This window comes from Anas acuta, chromosome 7 (genome assembly GCF_963932015.1).
Source record: "Anas acuta chromosome 7, bAnaAcu1.1, whole genome shotgun sequence".
In the NCBI taxonomy this organism is placed as follows: domain Eukaryota; kingdom Metazoa; phylum Chordata; class Aves; order Anseriformes; family Anatidae; genus Anas; species Anas acuta.
In genome coordinates this window covers 17,970,025-17,989,485 of record NC_088985.1, presented here as the reverse complement: position 1 = coordinate 17,989,485, position 19,461 = coordinate 17,970,025, and the positions used below count along the sequence as shown (strand labels likewise).

General features: G+C 43.9%; 2 protein-coding genes across 6 annotated transcripts in view; both read left to right on the top strand.

The window, feature by feature from the left end:
• Positions 1 to 11,544, top strand: part of PIK3AP1 (phosphoinositide-3-kinase adaptor protein 1) — a 46,650-nt gene extending 35,106 nt beyond the window's left edge. For 4 of the 5 annotated variants that reach the window (XM_068689612.1, XM_068689610.1, XM_068689614.1 and 1 more), the window contains 9 exons: positions 1,594 to 1,689; positions 3,116 to 3,295; positions 4,146 to 4,208; positions 5,168 to 5,373; positions 6,942 to 7,014; positions 7,343 to 7,498; positions 9,143 to 9,213; positions 9,745 to 9,860; positions 10,921 to 11,544. In XM_068689612.1, the coding sequence (XP_068545713.1) occupies positions 1,594 to 1,689; positions 3,116 to 3,295; positions 4,146 to 4,208; positions 5,168 to 5,373; positions 6,942 to 7,014; positions 7,343 to 7,498; positions 9,143 to 9,213; positions 9,745 to 9,860; positions 10,921 to 10,975 (1,016 nt within the window). In that variant the 3' untranslated portion in view covers positions 10,976 to 11,544. The remainder of the gene's footprint in view (positions 1 to 1,593; positions 1,690 to 3,115; positions 3,296 to 4,145; positions 4,209 to 5,167; positions 5,374 to 6,941; positions 7,015 to 7,342; positions 7,499 to 9,142; positions 9,214 to 9,744; positions 9,861 to 10,920) is intronic. The other variant, XM_068689611.1, reaches the window with a different exon arrangement.
• Positions 11,545 to 14,514: 2,970 nt separating this feature from the next.
• The window catches only part of LOC137859952 (transmembrane 9 superfamily member 3-like), a 43,940-nt gene continuing 38,993 nt past the window's right edge, over positions 14,515 to 19,461 (top strand). Inside the window, 2 exon segments of the mRNA XM_068689616.1 lie at positions 14,515 to 14,654; positions 14,656 to 14,836. Coding sequence (XP_068545717.1) covers positions 14,530 to 14,654; positions 14,656 to 14,836 — 306 coding nt within the window. The 5' untranslated portion in view covers positions 14,515 to 14,529.

Here is a 19,461-nt window from a genome sequence, read left to right as displayed (position 1 = left end):
TGGAACAGAAGGTGTCAGTGGAGAAGTTCAGAATTTCTTTTAATTTTTGGTACACAAGTGAGATCTTTGAGCTTATCTGTATGCAAGACAGCCCCATGTGCCAGAGAGTATAAAGGTCACAATCATATCTATTAAGTGAAACTAACTGGTTCATAAATTTAACTGTGTTTAATACAGTAATAGAAAACAAAGCCTTCAGTATCCTGTTGCTCTGCTGGTTTAGTAATTATGTTGAGCACAGCCAAAATGGGGAGGATACTGCTCATTCCATAGAGAATCAAAGGAACTTTGCACACCTGTCAAATTCTGTTCTGCCCCCAAATCCATAAAGTATTGGCTTTGCTCAGGGCTTATACTTGCTCCAGGTTTGTTTCTAAAAGCTATGTTAAAAATAATAATCACGTTTGGCTGCAAGGTAGAAAAATTATAGGGAAAATACAGGTTTGTAATGCTGATTCTTTACCGTGCTCAAAGGCCAAATCTGTGCTTGTGTAGCGTAGCAATATTAAGTGAACTTTAAATTAGGTTGGTGGCGAGCAGATTAACTTCAGCAGCATGAAACTGGCATATGAACTGTAGAGCTCTAAGAAACTGCTGATGTGGTTAATCCACACAGCATGCAGCATTGCTGTGACTGTACGGAAGGTATACCTGCGAGATTAAAGCGAGGTTGGGCACATTCTTGCAGCCATAACTGGGTCCTTTGACAATGAGTCTTTAACCGGAAAACCAAACAATCAAAAAAAAACAACAAACCCACAACCAAAAAAAAAAAAGAAAACCAAAACATTCTAAGAAAGCAAAATCTTGGTAGTGTATTGTTAGCATTTACTTAGTCTCCTCAGCTTTACAGGAACCATCATGTAATCCAGAGTGCTATTTTCTATTCTCAGTTAATCCAAACCATCCAATTTACATGGTAATTGATATTTTGCAATATGCCTCAACAATTCTTTTATATCCCTCTTGCTTTTAATATTATTAGAAACATGTGAACCTAACTTTTTATCATCATAGGGTTTCAGGATTAGTTTTAGAGTGCAGTTAAGTTGGTGTTACTTCTTTTTGTTTTTAAATCAGAATCCTTCATTGCAAAACAAAGACCTCACAAAGTATCTTATTGTTGTCACTTCTTTCTCCATAGTAAGTTATTACTTGACTGTCTAAACACCTTCCAGTCCAGCTGGTTAACTCATCCAGCTGTTTTCATTTTTATTGAGTACCAAACAAAAGGTATCTTGTGTGTTATGAACAGATGGCCTATAATGTCTGGTTTGGGAAATTCATGAAGTTTGCACCAATTTTGGCCTCCCAGGAGTGTCTGCTTTGGAGCCTTGTCAGAAGTTCTCACCAAGCAATGTTAGTCACATCTGTCTTCCTCAAGCATGTGTCAGGCAGCTGGCAAAGATTTGTGCAGGGTGAACTGTACGTAGCAATTTATGAGCCTTTTTTGAGGCAACTGTCTTGTCAGTTGTCTGGTTTAGTCTTTGATTTTCACCATAAAATGAAATTTCAGTCAGAAATATGTCATATTATATTGTTCCATGTGTTTAAGGGCATAATCAACAAGGTCACGTTTCTGATTTTTTTCAGATGTAGAGATGCTTCAGTCCAAGCCAGACACTCCAACTGCCAGAGATGAAATTTCTCTAAATACAAAAGACTCGATGCTACGCAAGTTTTTAGAAGGTGAGACCTATTTGGAAAGGGAGGGGAACAGCACAGTTGAACTTGAGGTTTCTCCTTGATCTGTTAAGCGTAGGAGCTAATCTTCACCATATGATATGGACAGCCTTGCTTTAGTGGGTATAAATGAGACACAACAGTAAAAGCAGCCTGTGAAGCTTGTGAGGTGACTTCAGAAATGTGGTGAATTTCTTCACAAGAAATAAGAGTGACTTCTTGTTCCAGTGTCTGCTAACCTATGGGTGCAAACATGGTTGATATCTATTCAGGAATGGCTGTCTTTGTACCTATCTTTGTGAAGGGAATTAATTCTGGTGTCCTGATCTGGTGCAGGTTCCCCTCATAAACAAGGGCAAAGTATAAAGTAGAGCAGCATAAGCTAGATATGAATTTTAATGCAGATGCTTTATTCATAAGTCCATCTACTTGAATACAGCAGCCTGGAAAGAGGAAAAGAACTTCTGGCTCCCAGACCTTCTTTGGGCTGTTCCTACTGTGCATGATTGGGTCATCCAAGCCTTTTCCTGACTCACCAGGTTCCATAAGATCCAGACTCGCTTCTCATGGGTGACACAAATGGACTCAGAGCAAGATTAAGTCTGTCCTTTAACATCTTGTTCTGTTTCCCATGCCAACACCGGTGCTCTGTCAGTTCCTTTGCATTGACTCAGTCAGGTGTACCGGCATCAGTCACTGAAGGACACTAAGTCCAGCAGTTAGGTTGTTTACTTCTGACTTGATAACAGAGGAGGCAGTTAGTCCAGGGGCTCTTAATTCTTTCTATGATCTTGAGTCAGTAATTTGGCAACATACAGAGAAAACTAACTGTTAAATTGGGTATGGCAGCACTTGATGAATTTGCAGTGAATTTGGAAGTGAGAATAGAATGGAGATGATGAGGTGGTATAATGGTAACTGGGACTTGTTAAGCGCAAATACATGCATCCAGCTCCTTCTGAGACATTGTTCTGAGATCAAGTATACTGTCAGCTGATAGCAATTGCTTGTTTCAAACAAAATAAGTCCCTGTTGTACTCTGTAGATGACCCAGGTAGCTTTTGGAAGCCAGTGCTCTATTTGATTTGTTAACTACTGTGACATGTTATTAACTGGAACTTAGAAACCTACTGGTGTTAGTACTTAAAGACACTTATGAGACTTTCTACTGTTTTTTGCTTTTTTTTTTTTTAACTGGCTTAGTAGCAAAGTGGCTTAGTAGCAAACACTGCAAACACTTAAATACTACAAGATATTAGTGACTTTATCTAGTCCTGTTTTGAAGACCCTTAGCACATCAATTCACTGCAAAACTGGGTATGTTTGCCTAAGAAATGGTCATTCTTATTAAGAATGTGGTATATGGTACATCTGGAGGGATCTGGTGTTCAGTGACGTGGCCAGTTTGCTTACAAAGTCTATTCTGTTTTAGGTGGTAGCATGGATGCGCCAGATTCAGAGGAAGGAGTTTACCAGCGTTGTGGTGAAGACCTATATTATTCAGTGGAACAAGATCCTTTTCCACAGGAAATGGCCAGCAGACCTCCAGTTCCTGTTCCAAGACCAGAATCCAGCTCTCCACAGCCAGATAATGAGCTGTACATCTCCAAAAGTGAGTTGGGTACCAGGACCTGAACTGTAGAACAGTCAACTGTAGAACGGCCCTGATGTAGGCTCCAGTTGCCAAATAAACACCAAGAAAGTCTACCTGTGGCTTCTGTGACCCTTTGATTATTTGGCTCTAGAGTCTTTCTGAGCCCATAAAAGCTGGATTACCTTTGTGATCTAGTTTCAGGTCTGCTTTTCATTTTCTGTCTATGCTGAAAATGTTTTATTTTTTTTTATCCTGAGGTCTTGGCCTATGATTGTTCATAACGAAAGCAATAAGATAACAGATTGCCCCCAGCCACTATAAATAAATCCGACTAAATAGGAAAGATTCTGATATTGTAAGGACATGATCAAGCTAATAAATTGAGAAATTGCTGCTCTGTAACAGTATCACTGATTTGTAGCATTTGTATAGGACAATACCTCATTCTGAGATAGGGCTTAATTGGATTTAAAGAGAACTGCCTCTTAGTTTCCTAGGCACTTTGTGAAAATTTGGTCGTATTTCACAATCCTGCTAACAAGAACTCCAGTCAAGTATGGGAAAGTAATTTCAGTGACTCCTCCTTCCTCCTATTACTTTGCTATGAGAAAGTATTTTCAGATTTCTCTCAGAGATGGCTGAGCTATATTCTTTGAGGACAACAGAAAGGGAGTTTTACTGTGCAGCTCATTAGCCTATTCTCCTATGGACTTAATGGGGTCCAATAGGACTTAACAGAAGCTGTAACGTGGTGCAGAATTGAATATGATAATATGCTTCCCATATTCATTCACGCTATTTCTGTTTTCCTGAGATGTGTTCAGTGTCTGAAGAGTGGTTGTATTTTTTTTTTATTTTTTTTTTACAGTTTTTGCACAGAAAGCACAAAGACCTGAGAATCTCTATGTCTCTAGAGGAAAGATGAAGAAAGGTAAGTCAGAGGTTCATCCTGAAAATCTTTCAAATAATCCAAAAGCAAATCTGAGGTAGCTTTAAGTGAGATGTGTATGTGACAGATAAGGCTGTTTTGTAAGACTCTGGGGATAATAGTCCCATATGAATGACCCGACCTTATGTGACATTGGGAACTTTTTATATCTGCCGAGTGTGATGGGTACTCTTTTATCTCATACAATACATATCTGCTGTCTCAGAGTTTATCCTCAGTCAGGATTTTAATGATCATTGAAGTCCCTTTTTTATGTTTTGATCCACATTGCCTCGTCAACCTGATGTTCCTCTTCTGAATATAGTCACTGCCTGTTGATCATTATTTCCTGAGATTTAACCTGTATTGAACTGCTTCCCATTGATCTCTGCACTTTCAAAACTGTGACCTTATTTTTTAGTTTCTTATCCTGTGCATTATCAGAGTGCTAGGAATTGCACCTGTGCTTTTATCTCCTGAGTTGGGTACTCCTTATGTTGTAAATGAGTTGCAAAGGGCCAGCATCAGTAGGATGAGTTTTCAACTGTTTCTGGAGTTATACTACATGCTATCTAGGAAGTCTAGCTTTCTAATTGCAAAGGTGAAATACTGTTTTATGGATTACAGAGGGTGCAGAAGTGAGACTTTTGAGGTGAGGAAGCAGAGTGCTTTAAGGAGGACCTTTGGTACTGTTCAGTTAAATTATGTGTGTTTTTTTTTTAAGAACAGAGATTATCACAAGGATGTATTTGCACACAATGCTACCTCTCAGATTTTTTAGTCCTGACCAACAGCAGGATGGCATGTGGACAAAATACTCTTATAGTTAGGGAAACATTCAGTCTCTAATATTAACCTTTTGGCATCTCTGCTACATCAAAGCTGCTTGAATTGCTTTGCATTCAGTGAAGAGGGCAGATGCCACAAGTTCAGTGATGTTTTCACTGTTGTTCTCTTTTCAGAGACAATAGTCAGGCCTGTAAGAGACCTGTCTCAATCAAGTATATATGATCCATTTGCTGGAATGAAAACCCCAGGTCAGCGGCAGCTGATTACGTTACAGGAACAAGTGAAAATGGGCATACTCAACGTTGATGAAGCTGTACTTCACTTTAAGGAGTGGCAACTGAACCAGAAAAAGAGATCAGAATCATTTCGGTTCCAGCAGGTACGGACTTATTCCACTGTTTAAGAAAGTCAACACTCTTTACGTATGTATCTGAAGCAGTTCAGTGTGGGTACACTTCTTTTCTGGTTGGAGCAGGAAGACTCCCAACACAGTCCCCCAGCCAGTAGAGTTCTCTCCTGACACAGGAGGCTCTGCTCCTATGCAGCAGCAAGCAGATAGCTGTTTTACAGGTCTGTTTATCTTGCAGTAATATTTTTAGTCTTTCTAACATGAAGATCTGTATACTAGCAATTAGACCCAAATAAAGTTGGCTAAATTACCTTTCTTTTCACCTAGCACCTACCTGGTGGCAGGGACTTCTGTGAATGAACATTTGGGTTGTCAGTTTGCATCTATTTCAGTTCAGTGAAGACTGTGTGTCCCAAATGATGTATTGTCGTTAAACTCCTGTCTTGTAAATAGTCTGATGCTTCTTCAGGTTCTTTAAAAGGCAGAATGATTGATGGCTTTCATTGCTAAAGCTTCCAGGACTGCCTGTTCTTTGGAGCTGGGCAAAGTAAAAGTCATGGGTGAAAGTGCACTGTTTGGGTGCTCAACTGAATGAGGGCATCATTGTGTTGGCAGCAGCAACATAATGACTGGGAACTAGCAGTCACATTTTAACGTTTCCACTCTCATGTTAGGTTGGAGCTCCCTCTTCAAAAGCACTGCCTGCTTCTTTCGGAGCCTTTTGTTCATGTGGTGGCAGAGTCTGCCCCAGCGCTCGAGGTGCTGGTCTCCAGTGTGTGATACTGTTCTGGTAGCTGTCAGGACAAAGCCAAGACTTTAGTTCTTCTCACCTGGAAGGGTCCTCTCTAAACAGAAACAGTCATGGGAAACCCCTTCTTCAATAACGAAGGCTCTAGTACATCTCTGTAGCAGAGAGGAAGTTGCGTGCTCTGAGGCCTATCCCATGAGCACCTTTCAAGGTCTGCTACAGATCCTGCCTTGTGGTACAGCTATTGTTCCTTCTGCTTCTCCACCTATTCAAGAACTTCTTAATTTTTACGTTTTACAAGCTGTTTCCTTTCCCCTCCACCTCCCCACCTTTCCTTACTGTAAGCTGCAGTATGCTGCCACACTTTGTTTCCAGTTATGTTTTCAGGTATCCGTTGTTGCTTCAGTGGGAGCATCCTCATTTCTCTCATTGTCTGTCATGCTCTGATGTGCAGCAGCCTTCTCTGTCCCCACAGTCATTATTACCTGTTCATTAGTACAGAAAGGACCGCGCAGTTACTTGAACGTGTCTCCTGTTTCCATGCCAGTGTAATAGCAGAGACAGAAAATAGAGGGAATTCTAAACCAAATATGCTGCTTATCTGCAACTACCAGTGAGTCTGTGAACTTGACCTGAACATACACAATAAACATCTGAAAAAGCTTGCCTTCTGAAAGGAGGATTTCTGAAGGGAATAGATGATTTCACATGGTTTGGACTTCAGCCTGGTCTAGCAGGCTTTGTTGCAGCTTGGTTGCAAAGTTAGCTGAAATATGTTACTGGTATAGTCAGAAAGCTGTTTATCCTCCTTTATCCAAAGTCTGAAAAGAATGTCTTGTGATATTTTTAGGAAAATCTGAAACGGCTACGAGACAGCATAACCAGGAGGCAAATGGAGAAGCAAAAATCAGGCAAAAGTACAGGTAACAACCTCTGATTCTGGCATTCTCTGGTAGTGAAGCAGCGGCCAATATTAACTGGTTCTTAAAGCAGACGTCTCTGTATTGTACTTATGTGATATGTTAATACTCACATTTGTGTGCCTGTTGAGTAAAACATGAGGAAGCTGCTTTACTCAGTTTCCCAGACTGAGAAAAGGATGTCGACACCTGTAGAGTGAATTTTGATTTGTTTATATACAGTTATGATCACCCTTACACAACTGTGTGTGTTTTGGGGTTTGAAGCTGTCTCATGGAGGCTAGACTCATGTAGATGATTTTCAGCTGTTTATTCCCATTTTCTCTCCTAGATTTGGAAATTACAGTACCCATTCGACATTCTCATAACACTCTTGGGAAACCAGAATGTGGCATATATGAATACACCCCTAGGAAAAATGTTTTCCCACCAAAAAAGGAGATAAAGCGAGGAGACTGGAAAACAGAAAGCACGTCCAGCACAACAAGTAAGCAAACCTTGATTGTCACCCCTCAGGGTCAGGACTTCTGTTGCTGAATCCCAGTGCTGATGCTGCCACCCTGAACCCTGCACACCAACTGTTCTCAAAGCTGTAAAAGCAACTCCAGTTTCATCAAGGGGTTTGGGCACACTTGTGTCTGCATTTCTATGGGAGGAAAACCTGAAAGCTGGGCGAAAGGGTTCCCTTGAGCCTTCCCAAGGAAAGTGTATCCCCCGTCTCCAGCTCTTAAAAGTAGATGGCAGCTGCTTTTGTAGAGAAAAAGTATGATCCCTTGCTGTGACTCCCAGCAGGCCGCATGCTGTTCTGGCCTGAAGGGTGTAGCCGTATTGCAGGCTGGGAACCTGCGTGTTGCTACTTGTCATTTCCTCAATTGTTATAGATAAAGGACTGCATTTTTCATTGGTTGCTTTGGGACCTGAACTCTTGAGTCTCTTGGATGCTCTGGACATCTTTATTATATTTGTTTTTTATTAGGTTTAATCTGTGCAAATTAAATCCTTGCATTCTCACTGTGTCTTCAGACTGAGCAATTTTCACAGAAATCATTAAGATCATTTTGGTCCTCTGAAAGGAACACTGACTCTCAGTGAGGTTACTCACCTTTGTGGCTCTTGTCAAGATATAGCTGGCACACATCTGAAGTAGGTGCCAGAGGCAGCTGAGCCTAGCATATAAGTGGTTGTGTGAGAATTGTTAAAGACCCTGCAGAGTTCAGTGTGTAGCTTGGCTGTCTTCCATGCTATGATTGCAAAAACAGATTCTAACGTGATACTTAGTGCACTAAATGCTGTTTGGACCAGCTGATAATAACATTTACCTGAGCAAGGATGGGAAAGGACTGTGTATTATGAGAAACCCTCTCTAGCCTTCATTTCAATGAGTAGGTTTCTGAACATTAATGTCTCAGTATTGTAAAACCCTATAGAACATTACATATTTATGACTGAAACCAGCCATAGCAGTGTTAGATATATTTGTGAGCTGTTGTCCCCTTCAGAGGTAGCATGACTGACTGCAAAGATATTCCCTACTCTGAGTCTATGCAAGTTAAATAGGTTTGCATAAATGGTTGCTGAAGGTAGTTTGATCAAATGTGTCAGTCTTAGCTCTGAAATAGACTAACAATATTCCTGTGGTGAGTAGACATCCTTAGAGAGGAGGTGGTGAACAGCTATTGGGAAAGACAGCCTCTCAAGCAGTCGGTTATTGCAGAAATTCATGTGTGACAGTGCCCTTAGCCATCCACCTCCATGAAGTTAAGGGACATGGGGACTGATAATTTAAATATATAGGAGTTGAGCGTGTAACACTTGTGAAAATATTTACCTGACTGGCAACCTGATATCGGCACTGAATCCTTTCAGTTAGATTATGGTTGAGTATTTACCAGAAGCCTGGACTTAGGCAGGGGAGAAATCTGCTAGAATGAATTCAAAGCTGTGTTGTATGAAATGCAGTTATTTGGATCCTGAATATATGAAAAAATATGAGTGGAGACAATTTTATCTAAACAAGCATTAAATAATGTGTGGAAGAGGTATGCATGAGGTTACAAGGAGCTGAGTTAGTGATTTGCAGCTAAATCACCAGGATTTAATAAACTTTTTTTCTCTTGCTTACTGACACTAGGTAGCGCGAGTAACCGCTCCAGCACTCGGAGCATACTGAGCGTCAGTAGTGGGATGGAAGGGGACAGTGAGGTAAGCTTTCATCTCAGCTATATATATCTGCTGATCTTAAAAATATGTTTTTGTCTATATACAGAAGAAAAAGAGCTCAGGAATGCCAGTGCATTCGTGGAAATGTCTAAATGTAGCCACTTCTGTTTTGAGGCTAACAAAAACCAAATTCTGCTGGTGGTTTCTAACCTATTTTGAACATCCTCTTCTGCTGTTTCTGTACTTAGTTCAGACCTGTCTGAACTGCACTCTATGCTGTTAGTGTCAACCGCTTAGAAATTTTGCTACCAAAGGTGACTCACAAGCTGTAGCCAGGCCTAGTTTATCTTATTTCACAAAATATAACATACAGACACGTTACTAATAACACGTGTCTTTACTCTCCATTGCATTGTTCCCATATCTGCATATACGAAGTAGTCCAGTCCAGAAGCTACGTGCCAACTTGGACACTGAGGAAAATGCGTGCTTTAGGGACAAAGAAGTGTGTTTCAGAATCACTTGGATCCTGATGTACTTTAAAAAATATATATATTATTTATTTCTTTTTAGGACAATGAAATCTCAGAAGCAAGTAGGAGCCGCAGCCCCGTTGCCCACCAAGCAGAGAGGCTGCCCCTCCCGCTGCCTGAAAGGCCTCCTAGAGTGCCTCCTCGAGGTGCAAGCAGGTAAAGCTGAAATGCAGCTCAAACGGAAGCTTTCAGAGAATCAATAGGGAAGCACTGGGTAGAAATTAAGGCAGGAAGCAAACGTCTCCTCAACAAGGCCTGACAGGCTATGAAGTGGAAACAAACACTGCTAAGGAACACTAAGGTCCTTCCTTCTCGTCTGTAATACCTGGTGAAAATGGTTTCCCGTTGGTAACCTGCCTATTGCAATGCAACTGCTGTGGTTCTCGCACCCCCGGTAGTGGGCAGCACTGCCGAGACACACTGCGCGTCCATAGTGAGTCTGACCCAGCTCGAATAGCATCCTGTACGTGCCACAGGTTGAGGTCTGACCCTCTTGAGAAAATCCTCTCAGAATATACTAAACGTGGTCCAGGGGGAATTCCCTTTTGCCATTCTTATGAGGTTTATTTTTCTAAATTTCAGAGCTCTCCAAAGCGTACTGTGTGATTGGCCTCAAAGAACCTCACTAGTCTGATAAGTGTTGGGGAAGGGGTTGGAGTGTTGCATTGATTTGGTCAGGCCACCACAAATTTAAATACCTTGCAAACATTCCTTTATTCCAACCACTACAAGTTTATTTAAGAGTAGATGTTAATACAATGCTTCTACTGTTAAAAGTCATTAATGATGTGTGGAAACTGTAAGTTCTGTGTTTTGCCTTGGCTTCTCTCAAGAATACAGCTAGAATTTATATTTAGTTTGAGTAAATATAAACATATTTTGAACCTTTTGCTCTTTTCCTATTGCTCTTTGACTAGTCTTCAGGGGGAAAAAAAAGCTACTATAATATGGAAGTTTTATTCCAAACAAGCATTATGCCATCTCCTCCAAGTAATGGTAGAATTATTGCAAAGTAGGAGCAGAAGTAACTTGGTCAGGAACAGGGCTCTAGCACCTTGGCATCAGTTGTATTGCTGAGTCACTGATAGCCTGCTTTTCTTCTTGTATGACTCTTGTTTGTACAGCATTATTAGGTACAATGTTCCTGCATGCAGTTTGTTCCAGAACCCTGTTCTCTGTTACTTTTTTAATGCATTTGTATTCTGTCTTTTTATAGGCCTATAAGCTCTGAAGGCCTTTATCCTCCACCTGTGCCCCCAAGAGGTCGCTGAATCTCTCAACATCTGTGGAATATGAGATTTTTCTGTTTGTATGTGTGTATTTGTACAGATATTTTTGGGGTTGTCTTAAATTATTTATAATTGGGAGCCAAATGTTTGCTTCCCTTTCTCCCTGTCTAAAGTTCTGGTGACTTTACCCATGATTTTCATTGAGACTTTTTGGCCTTCTACAACTTTTTTATTTAGAAGAATTTTCATGCTCTGAGACTTCAAGGAAAAGTCATGGTTGGAAAAGAGAACACTGCTGTATGTCTTGGCAGCCCTGCAGCAACACGGAGTTTCCTTTTGATCAAGAAAGAGCTTGTCCTTTTAGAAACTAAATCCTGATAAGCATTGTCAACAAAGCCTTCGATACAATGTGCAAAGGCTTTACTGGAAAACATGCTTCAAAAAGTAAAGACAATCATTTTAAAGACTGTGTTTGAAGAACACTCGTTACAGCAGGAACAGATGAATGCATTGCTGTTTGGTGTAACATTTTGTGTGGAGACACATTGAAATTCCAGAAAATTTAGAATCTCCTTCCAGTATTCATTAAACCATAGGAGGATGAAAAGTTATCTTTATTTAAGAATGTGTTTTTCATACACTCTTGAAAATGCCTTTCCCTGTCCCTCCCTGAAGAGGACAGACATTAACAAGGTGCAGCATGTGACACATTTGCCGTGAAAATTCCCAAGGCAGCTGGTAAGGGATTTGCTGTGTCAAAACAGCTGTACTTAGACCATGGTGGGGGTTATTGTTCCTTGAAATCATCTGACTGATCTCTCAAATTAAGGGGAAAGAAGAGGCAGCGCTGCTTTGTTCTGTATCTCCTGCACATGTTCATTGTAGCATTATGAAGACCTTTCACTTCATGTCCTGGAATAATACAGCAGCTCTCCAGTTATAGATGTTCACACCTCACAAATACTTCTGTGGAAGCAGGAATGCTGTCTGGGGGCTGGGCTTTGCTTGCTCTGCTCTGGCAGTGTGAATCAGCAACAGCTGTGTCCAGCCTTTTCTGCTGGAGGACTTGGACACTTAAGGAGAGTTTCCTGGTTGGGCTCCATGTGCCAAGCATAGAAAGCACATAAAGCAGAAATTAATTTTGATTCCTCGTCCGAAGGGGCTGGGATCATTAAAGTAGGCTTTTTCTAAGGCTTTGCAATCTTCTATGCATATCCTGACCCTTGGGGGACACGTCTGGGTCTCCAGTTGTCCATGAGTGACATAGATGGGAATTCTGCAAGACAACATTCAGGGTAGAGCATTAAGACGTGTTGCTGACTTGGTTTTCAAGCTGTTTCCCCTGAGAGATGCATAGTTTCCATCTGCTCATGTAAGCTTCTCTTGCTCTGTAGCAGAGCAGGCACTAGAGTTGTAGCTCCGTGCTCTTGCAGCGGGGTGAAGCCAGCACGGGGAGCTGCAGGAGTGACGGAGGCCAACCGTGACTCAGGCAGCACTGAGGGAAGGTGGAAGCTCGCATGGGGATAGGCGTAAGCTAGATGTCATCCACATGTTGAAAGCCACGGGCTGTGTTCCAAGTACAGTTCACATAGCCTCTCCTTTTGTGAGGACGCAGGCTGGGTACTTACTGGAGGCCTGTTGATGAAGAGGATTTCATTTTCTTTTTTTTTCAGAGGACCTCAGTGCCTTCTTCACTGACAGTTCAAGCTCTTACTGACGGTTTGCTCTTTGGTCACCGTAGCCAGGAGGATGGTGAGGTGGGAGCTGCCTTCCTCTGCCTTTCTAGAAACAACATGATTCCTAGCACTGTTCAGTCAAATTGGAAGCAGGGAAGGAGGTTTTGGTGCTGAAATAAAGAAGCTGGTACCATGGATAAGTGAAAGAAGCAGGGATATAAGAAATAAAGGATGAAGGTTAACAGTTTGATTCTCTTCAGCTGTCACGTGTACTTGGTTTGCACATAGCTCCCTGATTTTGTTCAAAGGTTCCCCATCTTTTTAGGTCTGGCTGCAGCTGTGCCCCAGAGATTGTAACTGCAATTTGGCAGGACTTTGCTTCCACGTTTGCCAGGCTCAACTTAAGGCAGAAATGTAGCATAACGGGAAAGCTTGAATAAGGCAGGAGGTGAAGAGCAAAATATGGGTGTCATACAGAAGATTTCCTTTCAGAGCTGTTGGACTGAAGCAGCCCAGGGCTGTTTTCTCCTGCATGACTTTTAATTCTGCACCCCCTGTATGCAATAGCTGAATGTCTTCTCTGAGAAGGATTTATCTGAACTGTATCTGAGCATTTGCCTTTGCATAATCCTGTTAACTTGGCCGTAGACTGGATTTGTATTGCTAGTACTGCCAGCAGCAAGACAGTTTACATCCAAATAGCTGAAATGTGTATAAAGTGTAGCCTTTTGGTCACTCTCCCTGTTGCAGCTTAGATCCTTTCTCAGTCTGAACTGAGCTATAATACAAAACCAAATGCTACCAAGGCTCTGGTTGGGAGGGGAGGTGAGCTGGGATCAGCGAGGCCGAGAAGTCTTAAAACAGAAACAGTGCTCTGTTCACATCCCTTTTGCACTGTGAAAGGGGAAAGATCCAAGATGAAGCTGTAGTCTCGGGCATTCCTTTCTCACTGTCTAGCTGTAAATCTTCCTGGATTAGTTGGGCAAATTGCTGCCCGGCAGTCACAGCAGAACTGTCACCCTGTCAAGGAGAAAAGGAACAGCAATAAAACAACTTCACTCTAAAATGCACGTAGATGGTTGGGGTGTAGGCATGGCTTTTGCAGATCAGCAAAGATGCACCTTCTGAGCTGCCCAAGTCCCTGTTCCGAGTTGGTTTCATTTCGTTTAATTGCTTTCCCCTCTTACAGCTTGCTGAGTAGAGTCCTTGTAGCTGTAGACTCTAGTTGTGCTGGAGGAGCGTGTGGCGTGTATCGCCACCACCTAGGGCGAGCAATGCACTGAAATGAAAGCTCAGAAGAGACCAGAGAAGAAAACTGCCTGTGACTATGCATGAACATGCTTGGGGAGAGGAAACAAAACTGTTTCACCTAGGATCGGAGCTCAAGGACTGAGCAGATAATAAAATTGCTGGTAAAGAGTAAACGGCCTTGCCACCTGTCTGGGCACTGAGCAGTGCCGGAGCTCAGGCGGCAGCTGGCTGGCCGGGGCCGTGTTTGCTGTTCATGGTGTGCCCTGCAGCAGCTGGCTCTGGCTGGCCCCGCTGGTGACCCAGAGTGCCGAATTTTACAGAGATACCGAAACCATAAATTCGGTTTAAGTGCCGAATTTACGGAGACACCGAAGCCCCTCTGCCTCCCAGGGGTGCTCCACTCGGTTTTGGGCCGAGTTGCAGTGACTGGAGGGAAGCACATGGCATAAGCCAGGCAGCCTGGGTTCTCCTATTTATTTTTTAATGCAAACAGGGGTTTCAGTGGGGTGTGAGGAATATTTCTTCTAAGCGGACCTTGCTGCTAGTGAAACAGGGGACTGCAGGTGTGCACGTGTGAGTTCATACTGCTGACACAGGCTGTGCAGGGATGTCGGGGTTACTGCCGTGGGGCCGGCACCCCGCGAGTCCCGCTGAGGCGCAGGAGCCGCCATGACGGGGCCGCCCCACCCCGCCCCGCCCCTGCCGCCCGGCCCCGCGGCCCCCGCCCCGCCGCGCTCCTTCCGCCCCGCGGCGCGGATGACGTGGCCGGGCGGAGCGGAAGTGGCGTTGGCGGCGGGGCGCTGGGGCCGGCCGGGCGGCGGGGCCTTGCTTCCTGGCGGGGACGCCGAGGCCCGAGATGGCGGCGGCCGGGCCGCGCCCGCTCCCGCACCCGCTCCCGCTGCTGCTGCTGCGCGCGGCCGCCGCGCTCCTGCTGCTCTGCCCGCCGCGCGCACGCGCCGACGAGCACGAGCACACGGTGAGGGGCGGCGGGGGGGGGGCAGGGCAGGGCCGGGCCGGGCAGGGGCCGCGCGGCCTCCCCGGGCCGGGCCGGGCCGGGCCCTGCCGCCGCCTGAGGGGCGCTCGGGGCTGTGTGAGGGAACGGCGGTGTCTGAGGGGCCCGGGGGCAGGGCTCGCGGGGGGGCTCCCAGCAGGGCGCTGCTCGGCTCGTTTGGCACAGGGAGCCGAGCGCTGCACCCACCCAGCGGTACATCCATCGGTCTCTCCTTCCAGATGTCTCTCCAAAAGTGGTTTCTTTTAGCAGCTTTAGCTCTTCTGAGTAACCACCTAAACGGCTCACAATGGAGCTTACAGATTCCTTCCTAAAATCGGTCAATTTTTCATCTAAATTACTGAAATCCCTAAGATCGTAGCTCTGTCTCGGGTTAGCGTTCTTGTTCGCGTGATGTCCAGTTTAGTAACGTCACATGAGGGGTCAGAAATAGCTGGTGGAAGAGGACGGTTAGCTTTTTTTGGAAGGCTGTGGTCGGGCAGTCGCTATGAAACTTTAATACTCTGCGGAGATTGGTGTGGAAGCACTAATTGTGTAAATGAAGCACAAAGAGGTGTTCTGGTAGCACACGCGTTTCTAGATATTGAAACCAGAGGAAGTGTTTTTTGGATACTGCATGTCCGTGGATTTTCAGGTTTGAAACTGACTGTGCTTGGAAGAGGTATCTGCGTGTAATCGAAGTGCTCGGTTACGTTTTGGAGGCTCTGCTTGCTCTTTGGGAAGCGGAGGGGAAATAGTAGTGAAAGTTACTAAGTCTGAATCAGCACACTGACTTAAGGATCCAGTCCACCTGCACGCAGTGCACAGCGTTACAGGTTGCTGATTCCCTGTTAATCCTTCCATGTGCGGCTCCCGAGCACCTGGCTGTGTGGGGGTCAAGAGGTGTCGTTGTATCTTGCCCCAGTTTTTAATTTCCCCTGCAGATGTGCAGTGTTTTACCTATCTGCAGCGTGCTTAATTGGAAGTACTACCTTAAGTGCTCGATGCTCTGTGTTAGCAGGTTAATTTTTAGTTCCTTTACTGCTCCTATAATAATTTATCAGCTATAATGTGTTTCTGTATATGATACTCCAATTGGCTATTAATGTTTTATCTGCATCCTTTATTTTATAACTGTAGGGCTACAGAAGTAAATATTCTAAAAGGTGGTTGTGTAATAGAGGACTCCACGTTAAGCTCTAGGACTTAGCGTCCTGCTACTACTTAAAAATAAGTAGTGGTGGTGTTTCTGCAGTTATTGGGTGCGCACAGCCATACTGGATCAATAACTAAAACTATGAAAAAGCATGCTTTATTTTTATATATATGTCTTTAAAAGCAATGTACACATTTCTTTAGAGAAAGAGTAGTGTAAATACAATTATATGATAAAGATATGGCTGCTTAAAATCCATAGTAAGTAAAGAGGAAATCGAGGTTTGACACAGCTTTTAAAATCTTTGTTATCAAAAGATATCAGCATAACTTCAGACCATCACAGAACAATTTATCAGAAGCTGAAAACTTGCCTGCTGATTCTTCAACTTGTATTTGCGCTTTGGAGTGTGTCACGTCAGAGAATATCACGGAATATCCTGAGTTGGGAGGGACCCGCAAGGATCACAGAGTCCAACTCCTGGCTCCACATAGCACCACCCCAAAAACAAACTATCCAAGAGTGTTGTCCAAACACTGCTTGGCTCCGTGCCATAACCACTTCCTTGAGGAGCCTGTCCCAGTGCCTGACCACCTCTGTGTGCAGAACCTTTCCCTAACCCCCAGCCTGACCCTCCCCTGTCCCAGCTCCATGCCATTCCCTCGGGTCCTGTCGCTGTCCCCAGAGAGCAGAGCTCAGCACCCCACGTACAGCTGGCCCTTCTGGCTGCCTGGGCACACTGGTGACTCCTGTTCAGCTTGCTGTTGATGAGAACTGCCAGATCCCTCTCTGTGGGGCTGCTCTCCAGCCTCTCATCCCCCAGTCTCTACATACAGCCAGGGTTGTCTCGTCCCAGGTGCAGAATCCAGCGCTTGCTTTTGTTGAGCTTCATACAGTCGGTGATATCCCAGCCCTTTGGTCTGTCAGGATTTCTCTCCAAGGCCTCTTTGTCCTCAGGGGAGTCAGCAGCTCCTCCCAGTTTAGTGTCATCTGCAAACATACTCAGAACACCTTCTAGGCCTACATCCAAGTCATTTTTGAAGACATTGAGGAGAACTGCTTTTTGCCTGTATCCTGATAATTGTTCCATTTGTTGACTCTTGGCTGTGCGCTTGTGGAAGCGAGAGTAGCGATGAGCTGTCGTGGCCTTATCACACTGCCATCTGATCCTGCTGGGGCAGGGTTGTTGGTTTAGGATTGTTGGCTTCTGTGTGCTCCTTGCTTTCACGGCTTCTGTTACCAGACGTGGTGGAGTTGATGATAAACTATAAGAACACTCTGCAATACCTGAAGGCTTTTGTTTTGCTGGAATGGTCTAGGGAGTAGGTAGCATGTCAATATTGCTGCAATTTAGTTATTAATGCTTTGTAGGCATGGAAATAAATGACAAATAGTGAAAAATAAATACAAGATAGCTTTTTGATATTCAGCATAGGCTTAATTTGTAATGACTGCGAACAGTATTTTTCTTGAACTTTCAACCTGATAGAGTTACATTAAAGCCCTGAGACTGTAAATCTTCTTTAAAATTAACACACAAAGTTACAAAATTTGTACAGTGTCTGTAAACTGTCTGTTGGAGAAATGCTGTAGGAAACACTTCCATGCAGGTAAAGTACGTCTTTGCAAACAAAGCTGCATGTAGACAGGCAGAGCAGCCTGGTTCCTTTTTGAAGCTCTTGCGGTTCCATTTTGAAGAGGTGGAAGGAGTGTCACAGAGGCAGGACGAGGTGTGCCCGAGCAGCCCCGTGTGTCTAGGAAGGGTAACAGGAAAGGACTGCTTGTACAGGAGTTCGGGCTGTGCTGCTGTACCATTGTAGCCATGCTTTGGTGAGCTCTAAAAGTCATAAGGAAACATGAAGATGTTGCTAGAAATAACTTGTTCCATCTGAAGGAGAGCACGAGGCTGAAATCCACAGCTTAATTGACTGTGGATACGAACTGCAGTTGCACATTATGACAATGCCTGACAGAATATCCAAGGTACCGGGTGCTAGAAGCCCAGGATATTAGTCGCTGATTGAGTCTTACTTGCTGCCTCTATTATTTCCTGCCCTGCTTTTTGCTCTGCAGGTTTGCTCTGCCAGTAGCAGATAACGTTGGTCCTTTTTTCCCTGAAATAAGTGCTAGTATTTCAGGCACTGCTTTCTGGGAAACCTCACTCCAAACTTTAACCTGAGAAAAGGAGTAAAATTGCAGTGTATCTGAAGGGAACAGTCTTGCTTTGGAATCATTCTGCTGAATCATCACATAAGTTTTGGTAATTGTAATCCTCTTTGTGCCTCCAGCAGTTTTTGTAAAGTGTTTCTAATGCTTTAAAAAGATCAGTAACCTACCAGTCTTATACTGTTTTATGCAGCCTTTCATTTACTGACTTAATTGTTTTATGGGGTAAATTGTTTATTTCTAGGGCTTCTCTGCTAATTTCTACAGTTGTGCAAAGAGAACGAGAAATTGTGTTCCAGATCGCGAGTGCCCTGCGAGAAAGAAATGTGTCCTGTGCTGAAGGTGGTCTCAGCATTGCCGTGTTTGAATGGCTGTAAAACCATACAGGTGTATGGAAGTTGTCTTTGCAGTAAGCTTCAAGGTGGCACGCAGACCTGAGCATTCAGTAGTTGTGCTCTCAATTAATGGGAGTCGGCGCTTGAGTGCAGAGTGTGCCGGCTTCACGCCTGTTGAATATTCAGCAGGGGACTGGAATGTCAGCGTGCTGCCTTGGTGCAGGTGGGATGGGCTCAGGGCAGTTGTGGCCTGCACGTGTACAAGATCTCTGCACAGGCAGGACCATCCCATGCTGCCCTGGAAGATGGGTCCCCAGCTGTGGTGGTGGCTGTAGCTGGTACATGGTTATGCTTGAGGCGCAGGTTGGTCCTCCACCACCTGGCTGTCAGAATGTTTATTTCTTTTTTAGAGGACCTGTAGCAATGACGGGTCAAGCAGTGACTTAAAAGCACTTGCTGTATGTGTAACGGGGGCAAGAAGTTTCCATTTAAGTCTCCTAAGAAGACGCCTAGTTTTGGTGAATTTAACTTGTTGGACACTTGACGTGGGTGTTCTCGCACATTGTAGTTGACTTCCTCTTTTGTTCGTTCTGTGCCTGTATTGATAGGGAGTTCCTGATACTGCTTGCTTGTCTTCTGGGGCTTGGAGGAATCTCAGTGAATTGCAGTATTTCCTTGCTGGTTGTGTAGCAGAAGAGAAGGCATCTGTCACACTTGCAGTTGGTTACGCAGGTTTTATGTTGCTGTATAACAATTGTTAAGAAAATATCATTAGACTCTTCATCCTATCTTATTGGTATGGACTATGCACTATTGCTGACTTGTCTGTTAGGGTTAACAGAAAGTTATAGGATTTTGATTTGCTCTGCTGTGCTCAAAGCTCAGAGGGAACAGCCAAACAGTTGTTCATTGGCCAATATCGGAACAGAAAAAGGAAAATTTCAGGGTTCTGTTTG